Below are 15,201 nucleotides of genomic sequence, written 5' to 3'. Positions count from 1 at the left end.
AGCCTCTCGGCTACGTGCTGGGCCCAATAAATAAATCTGGCTTGTTTGTTTGTTTGTAAGATTTATTTATTTTTTTTATTTGAAAGTCATATTTACAGAGATGAGGAGAGACAGAGAGAAAGATCCTCCATCCACTGGTTTACTCCCCAGATGGCTACAATGTCAGGAGCTGAGCTTATTCAAAGCCAGGAGCCAAGAGCTTCCTCTGGGTCTGTCACGTGGGTGCAGGGTACCAAAGCCTTGGACCATTCTCTGCTGCTTTCCCAGGCCACAGGCAGGGAGCTGGGAGGGAAGTGAAGCAACCAGGATGCTAACTGGTGTCCATGTGGGATCTTGGTGCATGCAAAGGAGAGGTTTTAGCCACTTGGCTGCCACACTTGGCCCTAAGTAAATAAATCTTTAAAAACAGTCCCATCTCTGCTCTGTCCAGCAATGGGAAGTTATCCCCAGCTATAAATGCTAATGTGGGCAGCGTAGGTATCACTCATGGGCGTCCGCGGAGCCATGTTAATGGCTGAGCCGTGTTATTGGCTTAGAAATCTTGAATGGAACCCCTTTGTCCCAACAGTATGGTGAAGTTCTCAACCTGGTGCTTTCCAGTAAGAGGCCAGGCACAGCTGTGGTGGAGTTTGCAACTGTCAAGGCCGCGGTGAGTGCTGCAGGAGGCCTCCAGAAACTTGTCCTTCCAGGACAGCTGCCCCATTCCGCGGGCCCACTCCCACTCCAGGCCAGTACAGGGCCAAGGCTGCCCCAGAGACCCTGGCTGGCTGCCAGAGTGGTCAGCAGGGTACTTAGGGATGAAGCCAAGTACTAAAGGCCTCTTGGTTCTGGATAGCTGATTCCATACTCTCAGTTGCACACCCATCTGGGCTCGTGGCCCTTAGTCCTCCTTCCCAGCCTTGGTGGTCCTCACTCCCCCAGACCAGAGGATGCATCAGCCCCTTTGCATGCACTGAGCAGGAGGAAGGCTCCAGCCCAGGTGGTAGAGGCGTTCGGCTCTACTGGGAGGGCTAGAATGCTGGAGGAGCGGGAGAGCCACATGGTACCAGCTTGATGGTGGGACTAGGACTGAATGTTGTGTTTGGCAGGTGCTGGCTGTGCATAATGAAGTGGGCCTGGTTGATAATCCGCTGAAGATCTCCTGGTTGGAGGGACAGCCAGTTGAAGTGGGCCCTGGCCATTCAGGACTGCCAAAGGTAAGCAGACGGGCCTTGCCCAGCTGGGCTTGTTAAGGCTTGGGGCCCTATTCCTGTGGGGGCTCCTCTGGGGGTCACTTTGTGTCCAAATGCAGGAGCAGGGTGGGACTGTCTGGTTGCCAGCCTGAGCAGGGACTGTGGTTTGGGTGGGCCTCTGAAGGCCCTGGAGGCCTGAACTAGAGGGGTGACCTGGGATTTGCTTTCCCTACACATCTGGGCTCCTGACAGGGCTCTCATTCTCACCCAGTGGGATCTGCTGGCTTTGCTGTGGAAGGACACAGCTGCAGTATAGGGCAGGTGCCTGCAGCAGCTGCACTCTTGCCCAGCATGGCAGTGTCCTTGGTATGAGCGTGGCTGTGCTAACAGGGACCTGCTGCAGCACTGGCTCCTCTTCTAAATTGCCTGGTGTCCTGGGGCATCACTGGCCCACAGCCTGAGTATGGACAGGCCGTCTGGGTGACCTGAGGTCCCTGCAGGCTCTCTGCCCACAGGCGTCTGTGAGGGCCACTGTATGGCCCTGGCTTTTCCTTGTCTGAATGTGGTGGTTGGGTCTATAGGGCTCTTGGCTGCCCCACCACCACCTAGGCAGGGCACATTATTCCGGGGGCATGAGCCTCAGCCTGGCTCTTTCTTCCCTGGAGCGGCCTACGGGCCCGGTCTGTCCTCTCGCTGGGTTGGCAGGAGAGCTGCTTAGTTGGCCCTCTGCCATGCCGCCCTGCTGTCCTGCTTGAGAGGACCAGCGCTCGTGAGGGTGTGTCTCAGACCCTTAACATGGAGGAACATTAGCCATGAGCCATGAGACCTTGTCACCCCCTGCCCGAGGCCCAGCACCCCACAGCCTCAAACAGCAGAGCGGGTTATTTCTTGGCTCCTCATGCCTTACACCTGGCACCTGGGCCCAGGAGGGGACAGGGAAGGCTGCAAATGAGGCCTGTGGAGGTGGCATGTGTCACAGCTTGCCCTCCCCTCTACCACACTTGGAGAGGCCTCAGTGTCAGAACCACAGCATCCCAGTCAGATCATGGGGTGAGGCCATAGAACCTCCTGTGACCTTGGCCCCATTGACAGGTGCAGAAGCCTGGGAGTCAGAACCACAGTGCCCCGGTCAGACCATAGGGTGAGGCCGGAGCACTTCCTGCGGCCTTGACCCAGTTGGCAGGTGGAGGTTCCAGCTGGGCACAGCTCCCCAGTGCTGGAGGAGGGCCCTGGAGGCAGGCCAAGGAGGCCAGCTCTTGCTCCTCGGGGTTAGCATCTCTCCCAAGTCTGTCCTTCCTGTGTCTAGGAAGATCTGTTGCTCTCTGGTTGCAGTTCCCAAGAGCTTCATTGCCAGTTAATTCTGGAAATTCCCCAAAGCATCTGCTCATGTAGCCCCGCCATGCCCCTGGCTGCCACTGCCTACCGTTGCGTTCCTTGGCACCAGGGACTGCAGTGGACAGCAGTGTTGGCGGATTGCTGCTCTCCCGTCTCCCTGGCTGCATGCCATCCTTTCTGAGCGTTTTCTTGAATTGTCCTTCACGTCCCTCTTGGCCTCTCTTGTTTTATATTCCCTAGAAGCTTCTCCCTGGTAGATGCACCAAGGACTCCAGGCAGAGGGCCAGGGTAGTCCCAGGACGCTCCTATCCTTCCCGCATTCCCTCATGTGGCAGCCACTCATCACTGTGCTTGCTGGATGTTTGAAATGCAAGACTGGAAACTGAGTTTTATTTTATTTTATTTCAATGAATTTCCACAGCCAGATGGAGCAAGGGGCCACCACAGCAGTCAGGCTCACCTCCCCTCTCCTCTCAGCCCCTCCTACACCCTGCCTTACCCTGGGCCCCACCAGTTTCACCAGAGACAGTGGCTTCAGAGGGAGCTGGAGCGTGGCACAGTGGGTTCTGCCCAGTTTGGGTCCTCTGTCTTCTCATCCTCTGACTTGCCCCAGGCAGGTCTACCGGGTTCCTGTGGTTGCAGGGTGTGGCCTGCCTTTGCTGACCTCGCCAGCTTCCTTCTGGGTTGCTACCAGGAAGTGCCCCCTCCCCTTTTCCCACTTGCCTCTGTGTCTCATGGGGGTGCTGACCTGAGAGACTGCAGGATCCAGGGGGCAGCCATGACCATCCACTTGCACCCCAGCCTTCTTAACCACAGCTACCCGCTACTTTCCTGCATCTGCAGCCTCTCATCCCTCTAATCCCCCCGGCTTGGTCCCGCGCGCTGTACTCAGAAACTGGGCTCACTGGGGAATTGATCCCTCAGCAGCTGTAGGATTTCTTCAAGGAGTGAAACCCCCAGGTCCACTTTGAAGGAGAAAAAGGGGTCGCTGAGGTCCGGAACTGGTGGTCGCTGGAAGCGGGGAGTGTCCACAAGGTCCTCTGAGGATCGGTGAAGGGGGCCTGCCAGGGAGAGCGCCGAGGGCAGGGTGGCCGAGTAGGCAGTGGTGTAGGCAGCTGGAGGCTCCAAGATGTTGGGGCAGCTGGAGCTCTCGCAGTAGAGGCGTGGGGGCTTGGGTGGGGCCAGCAGGGTGGCCCGGGGCTGCTCATCTCCCCACAGCGGCAGGCGCCGGCCATCTGGCCTCCCTCGCAGCTCCCGGATGACCTCCCGGTTGCTGTACTCCTCATGGTCCCCGCCAGCTGTGCTGGCCTGGCTGAGCACACTTCCCTGTCGCTGGAGTCGCCGGGGCCGCCCCAGGGTCAGCCGCTTGAAGAAGGAGGCATTTCGGAACGAGCCTTTCCGCCAGGTCTCCATGGACCCCAGGAGCCGGCAGACAGGCCTGGCACCCAGCAGCCCTGCACTCAGGAGTGGCCGGTGACCATGCGGGGCTCTGGGAGGTGGCCCTAGTGGCCCGGAAGCAGGTGCCTCAGGGTTTCTGCTCTGCAGACCTGGGCCAGCATCTCGGAGGGTGGGCAGAGGCCGCAGAATAGCCAAAGTTCCTACAGGGGCAGGAGTGGCCTGGTTACTTGATAAGGCAGTGGAAAAACCCCGAGGGAAGGAGCAGCACTTACGAGCTGGAGCCGGAGCCAGAGCTGGGGCCGGAGTTGGCAGAGTCGGATCTCTCGGGTGGCGACCGTGGTGCTTCCTGCCCGGACAGGAGCTGATGGGCCTGAGCTCGTCCGGTCTCTGGCTGGCTGTGCGTTAGGCAATGCAGGGCTGTACCCTCTCTGCTGGCGGCTGGGCCTCTGACGAGTGGCTGTTTGTGGCAGCGTGTGGCGGTGGGCCGTGTTTGTGCTTCTAACAGCTGACTCAGTCAGGTGGGAAGCTGGTTTCCTGCTCAGAGGTAATTGCAGTGGTGTCCGAGTGCAGGGATTGGAGCAGTCTGACCAACACCCCAGGGCAGTGGAGCGCCTGAGATTCCTCTGGAGACAGCCCTGCCCCGGGTGTCACCACGCTGCTTCCTTTCTCATTTCAGCCCCACCTTGGGTCTAGGTGGGAGGAGCCAAGGAGGTGGGAGCTAATTGAAAGGCAGGCTTGTGGAACAATAGTTGGGGAAGGGAGAGACCCTGGCGGTGCAGCTGATTCAGCTCAGGTGACAGGCACTTATTAGCAGCAGTGAGCCACAGGAATTGGGGGAGGAGGCGCGTTAAGGAGAGCCGCCCCCAAACCTGTAAAGGCTCCACTCCTCCTGGGGCGGGCTCCTGGCAGGCCAGAGGCGATGCTGAATTATTGAACTCAGAACTAGGGGAGAAAAAGTGCCTGACATCCGTCTGGCTCTTCCCTCCACTCTGCACCTCTATGAGCAGCCCTTCTGCCTTGCTGCTGGGCTTCACTGGGGCAGGGGAGGAGGCTTCATCAGCAGCACCCTGGGCCAGGCCAGGCAGGTGCACGTGCTTGGAGGGCAGTTTTCCCAACAGCAGCCATGGCCAGGACTGGAACGGTGGGGTAGGCTGATGGGAGGGCTGAGTAACACTTCTTGTTTCTTGGCACCCCTTACCCCAAACCAGTTAGCTAGAGCCTCACCTCTGCACCCCTGCCACTCCCTGCCCATTTTCTGCCTCCTTGGCCAGCCAAAATATCCTCCTGGCTGTTCTGTGCCAGCGCGCCAACATCAGATGTTGTGGGATGCGGCCCAGCGTCTCACAGTCCCTCCCTGCCCTGTCTTGCCTCTGCTGGCATGGGTGGACTCACACTGCTCTAGGAAGCCTCAGGACCACATGATTGCCACCCAGGGAACAAGGACAGGATTTGCTGTGCATTGCAGACCTTATCAGGCCTCCGGCCCACAGCCCAGACCAGGGAGGTAACTGTTTGTTATTCTTTTGATTATTAAAATACAGTACTCCTTAATCCCCTGCACAGGGTTCGCAAGGTCAGAAAAAGAGTCCTAGTGTTTGTTTCAGAAGGCAGGCGGGCCTTCCACTGACATTTCTCTTAGGATTGGGCCACCCTTTGCATCCTTAGTAGGAGCCAGGCCATGGGGAGGCAGGCAGCTGGGGCCAGGCAGGCTGCAGCCAGTGGATGCCTTTGTTGGAAACCGTGAGGCAGAAGCCAGGTGGCAGGGCGAAGGCGTGCCAAGGGAAGGACCAGAGGAAACAAAGGGCCATGACGACCTGACTGAGCGTGGGCAAGTGAGTTAGCCAGAAGTGACAGCTGCAGCTGACCCAGATGGGAAAGACCCCGGGGAAAGGGAGATTGGGGATCCAGCTGAGCTGGGCTGAAGGAGCTGGCTAAGGAAGGGTCCTACAAAGGCCAAGGGCCTTCTTGGTCTAGAGAATGGTCAGGATTCCAGAAGGATGTTCTGGGGTCTTACCTTCCAACATCCCTTCATGACCACAGCCCTGTCTGCTGGCTCTGGAGTCTGAAGGGCTGTACCTTGCCACTCCTGACCCTGGCTTGTCCCCTGCCTGTCCCCAGGACTCGGTGCTGTCGGAGAGGGACTACGAGAGCCTGGTCATGATGCGCATGCGTCAGGCCGCAGAGCGGCAGCGGCTGATCGCTCAGATGCAACAGGAAGACACAGAAGGACCGCCAACGTAGCTTCCACTCAGGACCCCTAACCCACAGCCCTTTCCTGAAGCCCCTGCAATAAACTTCTGTTTGTTAAAGAGTCTCCTTCTAATAGGTGCCCAGTGTAGGGTGGCCCCAGCTGCCTCCCTGGGCAAGACAGTCCCCCCTCTTCCCTGCCCCGCGCTTCTGCCTCCTGGAGGCACTGCCCCAGCACAGCAGAGGAGGACCACTCTGCAGAGCCTTTTATTGTTAAGGACGGAGGCCTGGGATGCCCAGCATGGATGGGGGCAGCCAGCTCATAGAGCACATCTGCTCCCAGAAGGCAATGTGCGGCCTGAGCTGCAGGGTAGCTGTGAGCTGAGGAGGAAGGGGCTCCTACCCTCGGGCTGGAGGAAGGCAGTGGCTGGGGAACTGCTGGGGGACTGGGGACAAGGCAGCCCCTTTGAGGAAGGGGTCACTCCTTGTGCAGGCACCACACCAGTGTCTGGCCCACCCCAGTCATGCTCAGCACCCGGAAGCCCCTGCGTTCCAGCTTGTCCAGGACGATGCGAGGAGGGTCATTGACGTAGTACTCGGAGCTGCAAGAGAGCAGAGGGATGGGTGATGTGAGGACCTGTGCAGGGCAGGCCTGGTCAGGAGGTCTCGCTGCAGGGGCTCAGCGTGCTAGATGCTGCCCAGCCTGCTCTCCCTGCCCCTCCCCTGCCAGTCCCATGCACTGTCGCATGCACTCCTCCCAGCAGCTTCACTGTGGCACCATGTTTAGGTACTACAGAAAGCTTACGAAGCGACAGAACTAAGAGTTGGGTTGGGATGATTGTGGTGCAGTGGGTGAAGCTGCAGCTTGTAACCCTGCATCAGAGTACTGATCCAGTTCCCAAGCTGCTCCACTTCCAGTCCAGCTCCCTGCTAATGCACCCGGAGAACAGCAAGTATTTGTGCCCCTGCACTCACATGGGAGTTCCTGGCTCCTGACTTTGGCCTGACCCAGCCCTGGCTGTTGGTCAGTGAACCAGAGCATGGAAATTCTTTCTCTCTAACACTCTTTCAAATCAATCAAAACTTAAAAAAAGATCAGAGTTTGTTGGTGCAAGAAAACTTTGAAATCCATGTTTGAAGTTTTTATGATAGACATTCTACAGCTCTTTGCAACCCCCTTACATTCTTGAGAAAACAGGTTAGATGTGTATCTTCCAGTGGCACACAGTCGACTCCACATTGGCCCGACAGCGGGCATGGAGGTGAGTGCACGTGCTGCTGGGAGGAGCGGCTTGCTGTCCCAAGACCTGCTCCTGCCTCGCCCGGCTGGCCTGCAGTGTGGGGGCAGCGGCTCCGGGCTTTTGGCCACACCTTGGCACGGAGCACTGGTGCTTTCTCTTAACTTTACCTGACGCCCAGGGCTCATTCAGCCTTGGCCCTGGGGGTTGGGTTCGGCTCCCTCCTCGTTGCCCCCTTGGAACTGGGACTAACTTGGGCTGTTTCTTGGGAGCTCTGTGCCAATGCAGCCAGGGTTGGTGGCCAGGGAGCTGAAGAGGAAGTAGTGCTCACAGGATGGATGCAGAGAGGGTGTGAATGAGGCCAAGGGATGTGGCTGAATCCTGGGCAGCAGCCTGGCTGGATTCCAGAATCTCACTATGCTACCCAGCCTGCTTGGCCAGACAGAAGCTTGGCTTGCCATGCCTGCTGGGGACCAGCTTAGAGAAAGGAGGGCAGGGCCAGGAGCAGTCTGCTCACGGCAGCGCAGACCCAGGCAACAGACTCAGGATGCATGGAGCTGCCTTGTGATAGAGACCAGAGGCCAGCCTTGAGGACTGTGGGGGAAGGGGGGACACAACAGACCCTGAAGAGGGCAGGACGCAGGCACAGGTGGGTTGGCCCTGGACTTGGAAGTTGTGTAATGGAAACTGAGGCAGGTGTGGGGTGCCCCTACTTACAAGTTGTTGCCAAGGGCACATCGCTTGGAGGCTCCCAGATGCTGCATTAGCTCTGGATCCGAGTACTCATCTCCCACCATGGTGGGGCCCACCTCCTGCAAGGGAAGCCACAGACTGTCTTGGTTCTCCTCCTCCCATGCAAGCTTCCGGTAAGGATTGCAGGGGCTGTAAGGTCGAGACTGAGCCCAAGCTAGCACGGACTGGAACCCATCAGTGAGAAAGCTGAAAAGGGCAAGGCCTCCCTGCAGGCCCCACAGAGTTACGCTGAGCATTGCATGTACATTGCGCTGGTTTAAAGGAGGACAGAGACCCTACGCTATCCGCCAGGGAATGCAGCCATTCGGTGGACTCACAGGGCGACAGGAAGGACCCAAGTACACACACCACAACGTGCATGGCACTGCACACCTGGGAGAGCAAAAGCAAAAGGCCACACGTTCGGATAGAAAACAGGTTAGTGGTTACTCGGGGAAGTGGGGAGTGCCTCATTGTTTAAGTTTTATTTTTATTACAAAGTCAGATATACAGACAGGAGGAGAGACAGAGAGGCAGATCTTCTGTCCACTGATTCACTCCCCAAGTGAGCACAACTGCTGCTGCGCCGATCTGGAGCCAGGAGCCTCTTCCAGGTCTCCCACACGGGTACAGGGTCCCAAGGCTTTGGGCCGTCCTCGACTGCTTTCCCGGGCCACAAGCAGGGAGGTGGATGGGAGGTGGGGCTGCCGGGATTAGAACCGGCGCCCATATGGGATCCTGGGGCGTTCAAGGTGAGGACTTTAGCTGCTAGGCCACAATGCCTGGTCACTGGGTTTTCCTTTAGGGTGAGTGGAGCAACATGTTTACTGGTGGGGAGAAATTTCCAAATCTTGGAGGTCACAGAAGGGCTGATGTGGTGTTGTGGGTAAAGCTGCTGCGTATAATACCAGCATCCCCTGTGTGGCTGGTGCCCCATTTGTGATCCAGCTCTTTGCTAATGGCAGTGGAGGATTACCCAAGTGCTTGAACCCCTGCATCCACGTGGGAAACCTGGAGATGCTCCTGGCATCTGTCTAGCCCAGTCCTGGCCATTGTGGATCTCTCTCTCACATTATTTATTGTCTCCCCCCCCCGTCTGTCTGTCTCTGTATATATATATATATCTGAAAAGCAGATTTACAGAGAGAGGAGTGGTAGAGATCTTCTGCAGTTCACTTTCCAAGTGGCCACAAGAGCCGTAACTGAGCTGATCTAATCTGAAGCCAGGAGACTCATCTGGACCTCCCACGTGCTTGCAGGGTCCTAAGGCTTTGGGTCATCCTCTATTGCTTTTGCAGGCTGTAAGCAGGGAGCTGGATGGGACGTGGAGTACTTGGGACACGAACCAGCATCCATATGGGATCTTGGTGCTTGCAGGCAAAGGATTAGCATGCTGCACCTCTTCACTGCTGCTTCACATAGCATTTTTTTTAAAAAGGTGGGCTAGGGCCTAGTGCAGTAGCCTAGTAGCTAAAGTCCTCTCCTTGCATGCTCTGGGGTCCCATATGGGTGCCGGTTCTAATCTCAGCAGCCCCGCTTCCCATCCAGCTCCCTGCTTGTCGCCTGGGAAGGCAGTCAAGGACGGCCCAAAGCCTTAGGACCCTGCACCCATCTGGGAGACCCGGAGGTGGCTGCTGGCGCCTGGCTTTGGATTGGCTCAGCTCCGGCCGTTGCAGCTACTTGGGGAGTGAATCAGCGGACGGAACATCTTCCTCTCTGTCTATAAATCTTAAAGAAAGAAAAGGTGGGCTGTGTTGTGGGTACACAATGGTAGAAACCGAGTCTGAGTCTTTGGCTTTTACTTCCGTATGTGCACACTTTTATTTTTTAATTAGAAAGTAAGGAATACAGAGAGGAGGAGAGACAGAAAGATATTCCATCCGAATATTCACCCCCCAAGCAGCCGCAACGGTTGGAGTTGGGCGTATCCGAAGCCAGGAGCCCAGAGCCCCCTTTGGGTCTCCCATAAGGGTGCAGGGTCCCAAGGCTTTGGGCCATCTTTGACTGCTTTCCCAGGTCACAAGCAGGGAGCTGGATGGGAAGTGGAGCTGCTGGGATTAGAACTGGTGCCCATATGGGATCCCGGCAAGTTCAAGGGGAGGACTCCAGCAACTAGGCTACTGTGCTGGGCCCCACAGTTTTTTTGCTTTGTTTTAAAGAGAGTATCTGGGTGGGGAGAGTATTTTGGCTTGTGGACGTCCCAGCCTCAGAGTGAATTTGAGGAAATGTAGGCAGGGACACAGGAGAAATATAGTATGTGCTGACATTCTTGCCCAGCAGGTTAAGCTGCCACTTGTGCTTGCAGCATGCCGTACGGGTACCGATTCCAGTCCTGGACATTCAACTTCCAATCCAGCTCCCTGCTAATCCCCAGGGGAAGGCAGAGGAAGATGACCCAAGGACTTGGCACCCTTCACCCACTTAGGAGCCTGGATAGAGTTCCAGTCTCCTGGCTTGCACCTGACCCAACCCAGGCTGATGCAGCCATTCGGAGTGAATCGGTGAGTAAAAGATCTCTCTCCCTTCTTTTCTGTAACTGCTTTTCAAAAATAAGTAACAAGTAAAAACAATGAGAAGCAGAGCAATTTCCCCTTCTGCTGGTCTGCCTCCCTCCCAGATGCTTGCAAATAGAATTAGCTCTCCCACCTGAATGTGTGGGGCTCAACCATTAGAGCCATCAACTGTTGCATCCCACAGTTCAAGTTAAGAGAGCTGCAGCAAGGCCTTTACCTGGGACTTAACCTCAGGCATCCCGCTTTGGCATGAGTGCCCTAGCTGGCATCTTAACCCCTAGGCCACTGCTCACCACAGGAATTTGCATTTTAACCACTGCCCTAGGGGCACTGCCAAGACGGTCTTGTAATGATCTTACCCACTCTTGTCTCATCCCAAGGGAGCTCTGTGCTCCTCCACCCCCACCCCTCCCACCCAAGGTGTGGGGATATCTGCACAAGTGGGGTAGCGGCACTGCTATAAATTCTGACGCTCACAGGGCCTCGGGGCGCTACCAGCACTGGTTTTCACAGGGGAGAACGCTGCACCCAGGAAAAGGGGGCGCACGTGGGACTCCCGGTTGGCCTTCTCCCCAGCTGCCGCCCTCCCCCCCCCCCCTTGTACCCTTTCTTTCTCTCCTCCCCGCCCTCCCGGGACCGGGCTTCCTGCAGGTGCCACAGGACGCAGCTGCGGATGCGAGCCAGGGGCTTGGCGCCGGGCTCTAGCGCAACAGCAGGTCCTTCTCTTGCCCAATTCCCTTCACCTCAGGTTTTCCCACTTTTTTTCCTGGGAAGTAGCTCTGTGGAGGGCACTACAAGCTGCATGTGTGCGGGCAGGGCTCTCGCCCACGGGAGACTCGTCCCAGCGAGGACGAGGCAAGAACGCATGCACCCGGCCCGGCCAGAGGCCCAAAGAGGCTCCTGCTCCCCAGGGCTCCCGAGTCACGAAGGCCAGGAGGAGCCCGCTTGCACAGCTCCGTGGCCGCCGCCGAGGGGGCGTGCCTGCGCGGGCTCCGGGTGGGCACTTCCCCCGAGAGAGGCACGGAGGTGCCACGGCGGCCCGCATCGGGCTCCGAGTCTGCGGGCGACCGGTACTCACCGTGCGGATCTGAGTGCTGATGAGCAGATACGGCATGGTGCGCGCGTCCTGGCCAGGCTCCCAGCCTGTGGCTCAGCCCCTGTAGCGTCTACACTGCGACCCACAAGCCGGGATCCCGTTATTCTGGTCGCAGCCACTGGCGGCGCCAATGCTAGGGGGCCGGCCAATCAGGAGCGGACGGCGGTGACGCGCCAGGCCCTCGACCTGTCCGGCCTTGCGGGCAGCGGACTTGGACCCCGGGGCCGGGAGAAGATAGGTGTGCGGGAAGGAGGGGGCAGCCCGCAGCCTGGAGGCGCGGGATCGCCGCTGGCCAGGGGTCCTGCGCGTGGGGAGCCTGTGCCCTCGCCCTGCAACATCTCTGGGGCAGGCTGCAGAGTCGCCACTGTGAGGACTGGAGAGCTTTGGGCGACCTCGCTGACGCCCCCAGGCTCCAAGTCCAGCTAGCCCAGGAGCGCCTCCGCAGCTCGTGGGGACGGGGGCGGGGGCCTGTGACTGGCCCGGTGGCCGCGTGCTCGCTGCCGCCCCCCTTCATAGGTATGCGGCCCGGCAGGTTGAGTCTGGAGGAGCTGCGCACTGGTCCCATTACCGTAGTGGTGGAATCTGACCCTCCCCTGGGGGTGCTTCCTGCTCTGCTATGGAGGTGGAGGTGGGGCGCACCCGCGGTGGCCGGGCTACGCCTGGGGGCCGGCGTGTGGGTGGTGGCAGAGCTGACCCTGCCACTTGGTGTCCTGTCATCTGTGCCCGGACCGGCTGCGTCACACTTGGCCACTTGCCATCCGCCTCTGTTTCAGTCTCCAAGAAGCAAAGCGGACGGAAGTGGCCAGGGTTCTGGTCTCCCTGTGCTGAGGCAAGCTTAGCTTCCTTCTGCCGGCCGGAATAGGACCACTAGGGCCGCCAGCGCTGAGACCCAGTGGACCAAGCTATAAAAGCCACAGGAAGTTGTATTACTAAAAGATCCTTACTTAATGGCCTAGCTTACCATTTTTTTTAAAGGATTTATTTAATGAAAGAGACAGAATCTTTAGCCTGTTTATGGGATTCTAACTTATGGAAAGTAGAGCAGTTAGGACTAGAACTGGCACCCATATAGGATCCCAGCAGATGCAAGGTGAGAAATTAACTGTTAGATTGTGACGCTGGGCCCCTCATTTTTAAATATTTAGTTTTTGTTGGAAAGGTAGATTTACAGGGAAAAGACGGGAAGATTCTCTTCTAGTTTACTCCTGAAATGGCTACAAGGTCTGGAGCTAAGCCAATCCAAAGCCAGGGGCCAGGAGCTTCGGCTGGGTCTTCCACGTGGATGCAGGGTCCCAAGGCTTTGGGCCGTCCTCTACTGATTTCCCAGGCAACGAACAGGGAGCTGGGTGGGAATTGAAGCCAGCGGAACAGAACCAGCACCCATATGGGATGCTAGTGCTGAAAGAGGCTTAGTCAGTAGAGCCATTGTGTGGGCCCCTGGTTTATTAGTCTTTACCCCTAACCCTAATCCATCCTCTGGGCTAACCATTTACCTCCATAGAGAAAAAACATTCATGCTTAACCCAGGATATGCTAACACTGACAAAAGTTATGAAAAAAAGAAAACTGACAGCATTAGTGTCCAGGGCCTATACAGAATCACAAAAAGACAAGCAAAAAGATAAAAAAGTGATTAAAAAGCAAAAAGTGATTCTGGGAAACACTGGCAACCCGCCTAAAGCAGCACTTCATGAACGATGTCCGTGTCCAAGACGTCTTGGCAGTGCACATTTCACCAAGTTTAAAATGGACTGCCGAGCCTGCATTGTGGTGCACAGGGTTAAGCCCTGGTCTCTGTGCTAGCTATGGCCTCTTCCCGTGTGCACTCTGTCCAGTCTGGCTGCTTTGCTTGTTCACCTGGAAAAGCAGAAACGGTTGACCTAAACGTTACTTGGGCCTGGTCCAGCTCTGGCTGTTACAGCCACCTGGGAGTGAGCCAGCGGATGGAAGATCTCTGTCTTGGTTGCTCTGTCTGGATCTCTCCCTCTCTGTCTCCCTCCCATTGTCTCCGTTTCTTTTCAAGTAGATGAAATGCAGGCACCTGCTGTGACATATAGCATCTAAGTGCTAGTTCATGTCCTAGCTGCTCCATTCCCAATCCTGCTCCCTGCTAATGTGTCTGGGGATGATTCAAGTGTGTGGGCCTGTGCACCGCCGTGGGAGATTCTGATGAAGTTCCTGGCTCCAGCTTGGCTAGGCCTTGGTTGTTGCAGCCGTTTAGCGAGTGAACTAGCAAATGGGAGCTCTTTCTTCCTCCCTCTATCTCCCTCTCAGTAACTCTGCCGTAAAAAAAAAAAATATATATATATATATATATATTTAAGATTTATTCATTTTTATTGGAAAGTCAGACTTTCAGAGAGAAGGAAAGAGAGAAAGATCTTCCATTTACTGGTCATTCCTCAGGTGGCTACAGTGGCTGGAGCTGAGCTGATCTAAAGCCAGGAGCCAGAAGCTTCCTCTGAGTCTCCCTTGTGGGTGCAGTATCCCAAAGCTTATGACCATTCTCTACTGCTTTCCCAGGCCACAAGCAGGGAGTTGGATGGGAAATAGGGCAGCCAGGATATGAGCCAGCGCCCATAAGGGATCCTGGCACATGCAATGCAAGAACTTTAGCCACTGAGCCATTGTGCCAGGCCCATGATTTACTTATTGGAAAGGCAGATTTACAGGAGGAGGGACAGAGAGATTTTCTGTGTATTGGTTCATTCCTCAAGTGATCACAAAGGCAGGAGCTCTGATGTGTGTGCAGGGTCCCAAGTCTTTGGGCCATCCTCCTCTGCTTCCCTAAGCCACAAGCAGGCACTGGAATTGGAATTGGACCACCCGGGGCAAAAATCGGTGTTCATATGGTACTTGCAAGGTAAGGACTTTAGCCACTTAGAAAGGCATATTTACAAGGAGAAAGAGAAAGATAGAAAGGCTCACTCTGCAAGTGGCCTCAATGGCTGGAGCTGAGTCGATCCGAAGCCAGGAGCCAGGAGCTCTTCCAGGTCTCCCACGCAGGTGCAGGGTCCCAAGGCTTTGGGTCATCCTCTGCTGCTTTCCAGATTCCTGGCTTCAGCCTGGCCCATTTCTGGCCAATGTGGCCATTTGGGGAAGTGAACCAGTGGAGAAATAATTCCTCTATCTCCCCTTCTCTGTCGCTCTGCTTTTCAAATAAATAAATAAATAAATAAATAAATAAATAAATAAATAACTTTAATAAAATAAGAATCTTTTAATGTGTCAAGAGCCTAGATTTTAGACCCAAAGAGTAAGCCGCAGCCCAAGGCATTGGGCAATGACCTTGTTTGGAACAGGCAGGTAGGTGATGTTCTAAGCTGAAGCAGGACAGGAGCTGGGAGTCTGCTCTGTTCACCTGTCTCAGGCTGTGCAGGCAGGCAGTGGGCAGGGGGAGGCAGCTTGCCTGTGTCCGGCCTCCGGGCTGTGATGTTTGCAGAGTTGGTCTGCAGATGTGACACCAGATAGAGCCTCACTGTCCCCAGCCCCACCCCCCCAGCATTGCGCATCCTGGAGCCAAATGCCTG

General features: G+C 56.4%; 3 protein-coding genes across 3 annotated transcripts in view; 1 reads left to right on the top strand and 2 right to left on the bottom strand.

Moving 5' to 3' along the window:
- Positions 1-6,214, top strand: part of DNAJC17 (DnaJ heat shock protein family (Hsp40) member C17) — a 30,619-nt gene extending 24,405 nt beyond the window's left edge. The window contains exons 9-11 of the mRNA XM_040968880.1: positions 569-649; positions 1,089-1,196; positions 6,024-6,214. Coding sequence (XP_040824814.1) covers positions 569-649; positions 1,089-1,196; positions 6,024-6,146 — 312 coding nt within the window. The 3' untranslated portion in view covers positions 6,147-6,214. The remainder of the gene's footprint in view (positions 1-568; positions 650-1,088; positions 1,197-6,023) is intronic.
- On the bottom strand, positions 3,396-4,252 carry CUNH15orf62 (chromosome unknown C15orf62 homolog). The gene has a single exon (XM_040968881.1). The coding sequence runs from the start codon at positions 3,918-3,920 to the stop codon at positions 3,396-3,398; it is 525 nt and encodes a 174-aa protein (XP_040824815.1). The 5' UTR covers positions 3,921-4,252.
- Positions 6,128-11,754, bottom strand: GCHFR (GTP cyclohydrolase I feedback regulator). Its single transcript, XM_040968882.1, has 3 exons — positions 11,654-11,754; positions 8,048-8,142; positions 6,128-6,694 (listed from the first exon to the last, which is right to left on the bottom strand). Exons 1-3 carry the CDS (start codon positions 11,687-11,689, stop codon positions 6,571-6,573), a joined length of 255 nt encoding a protein of 84 aa, XP_040824816.1. The 5' UTR covers positions 11,690-11,754; the 3' UTR covers positions 6,128-6,570.
- Between the last annotated feature and the right edge of the window lie 3,447 nt (positions 11,755-15,201).

Source organism: Ochotona curzoniae, unplaced genomic scaffold (assembly GCF_017591425.1).
Source record: "Ochotona curzoniae isolate NIBS_2020 unplaced genomic scaffold, NIBS_Ocur_1.0 scaffold_4701, whole genome shotgun sequence".
In the NCBI taxonomy this organism is placed as follows: Eukaryota; Metazoa; Chordata; class Mammalia; order Lagomorpha; family Ochotonidae; genus Ochotona; species Ochotona curzoniae.
This window is presented reverse-complemented; position numbering and strand designations above follow the sequence as displayed.

Excerpts from the sequence above, each read along its gene's own strand:
- CUNH15orf62 (XM_040968881.1), bottom strand. The coding sequence starts at position 3,920 with ATGGAGACCTGGCGGAAAGGCTCGTTCCGAAATGCCTCCTTCTTCAAG.
- GCHFR (XM_040968882.1), bottom strand. The coding sequence starts at position 11,689 with ATGCCGTATCTGCTCATCAGCACTCAGATCCGCACG. Across the intron at positions 8,143-11,653 it reads TCAGCACTCAGATCCGCACG|GAGGTGGGCCCCACCATGGT; the intron begins GTGAGTACCGGT and ends CTTCCCTTGCAG. Across the intron at positions 6,695-8,047 it reads TGTGCCCTTGGCAACAACTT|CTCCGAGTACTACGTCAATG; the intron begins GTAAGTAGGGGC and ends GCTCTCTTGCAG.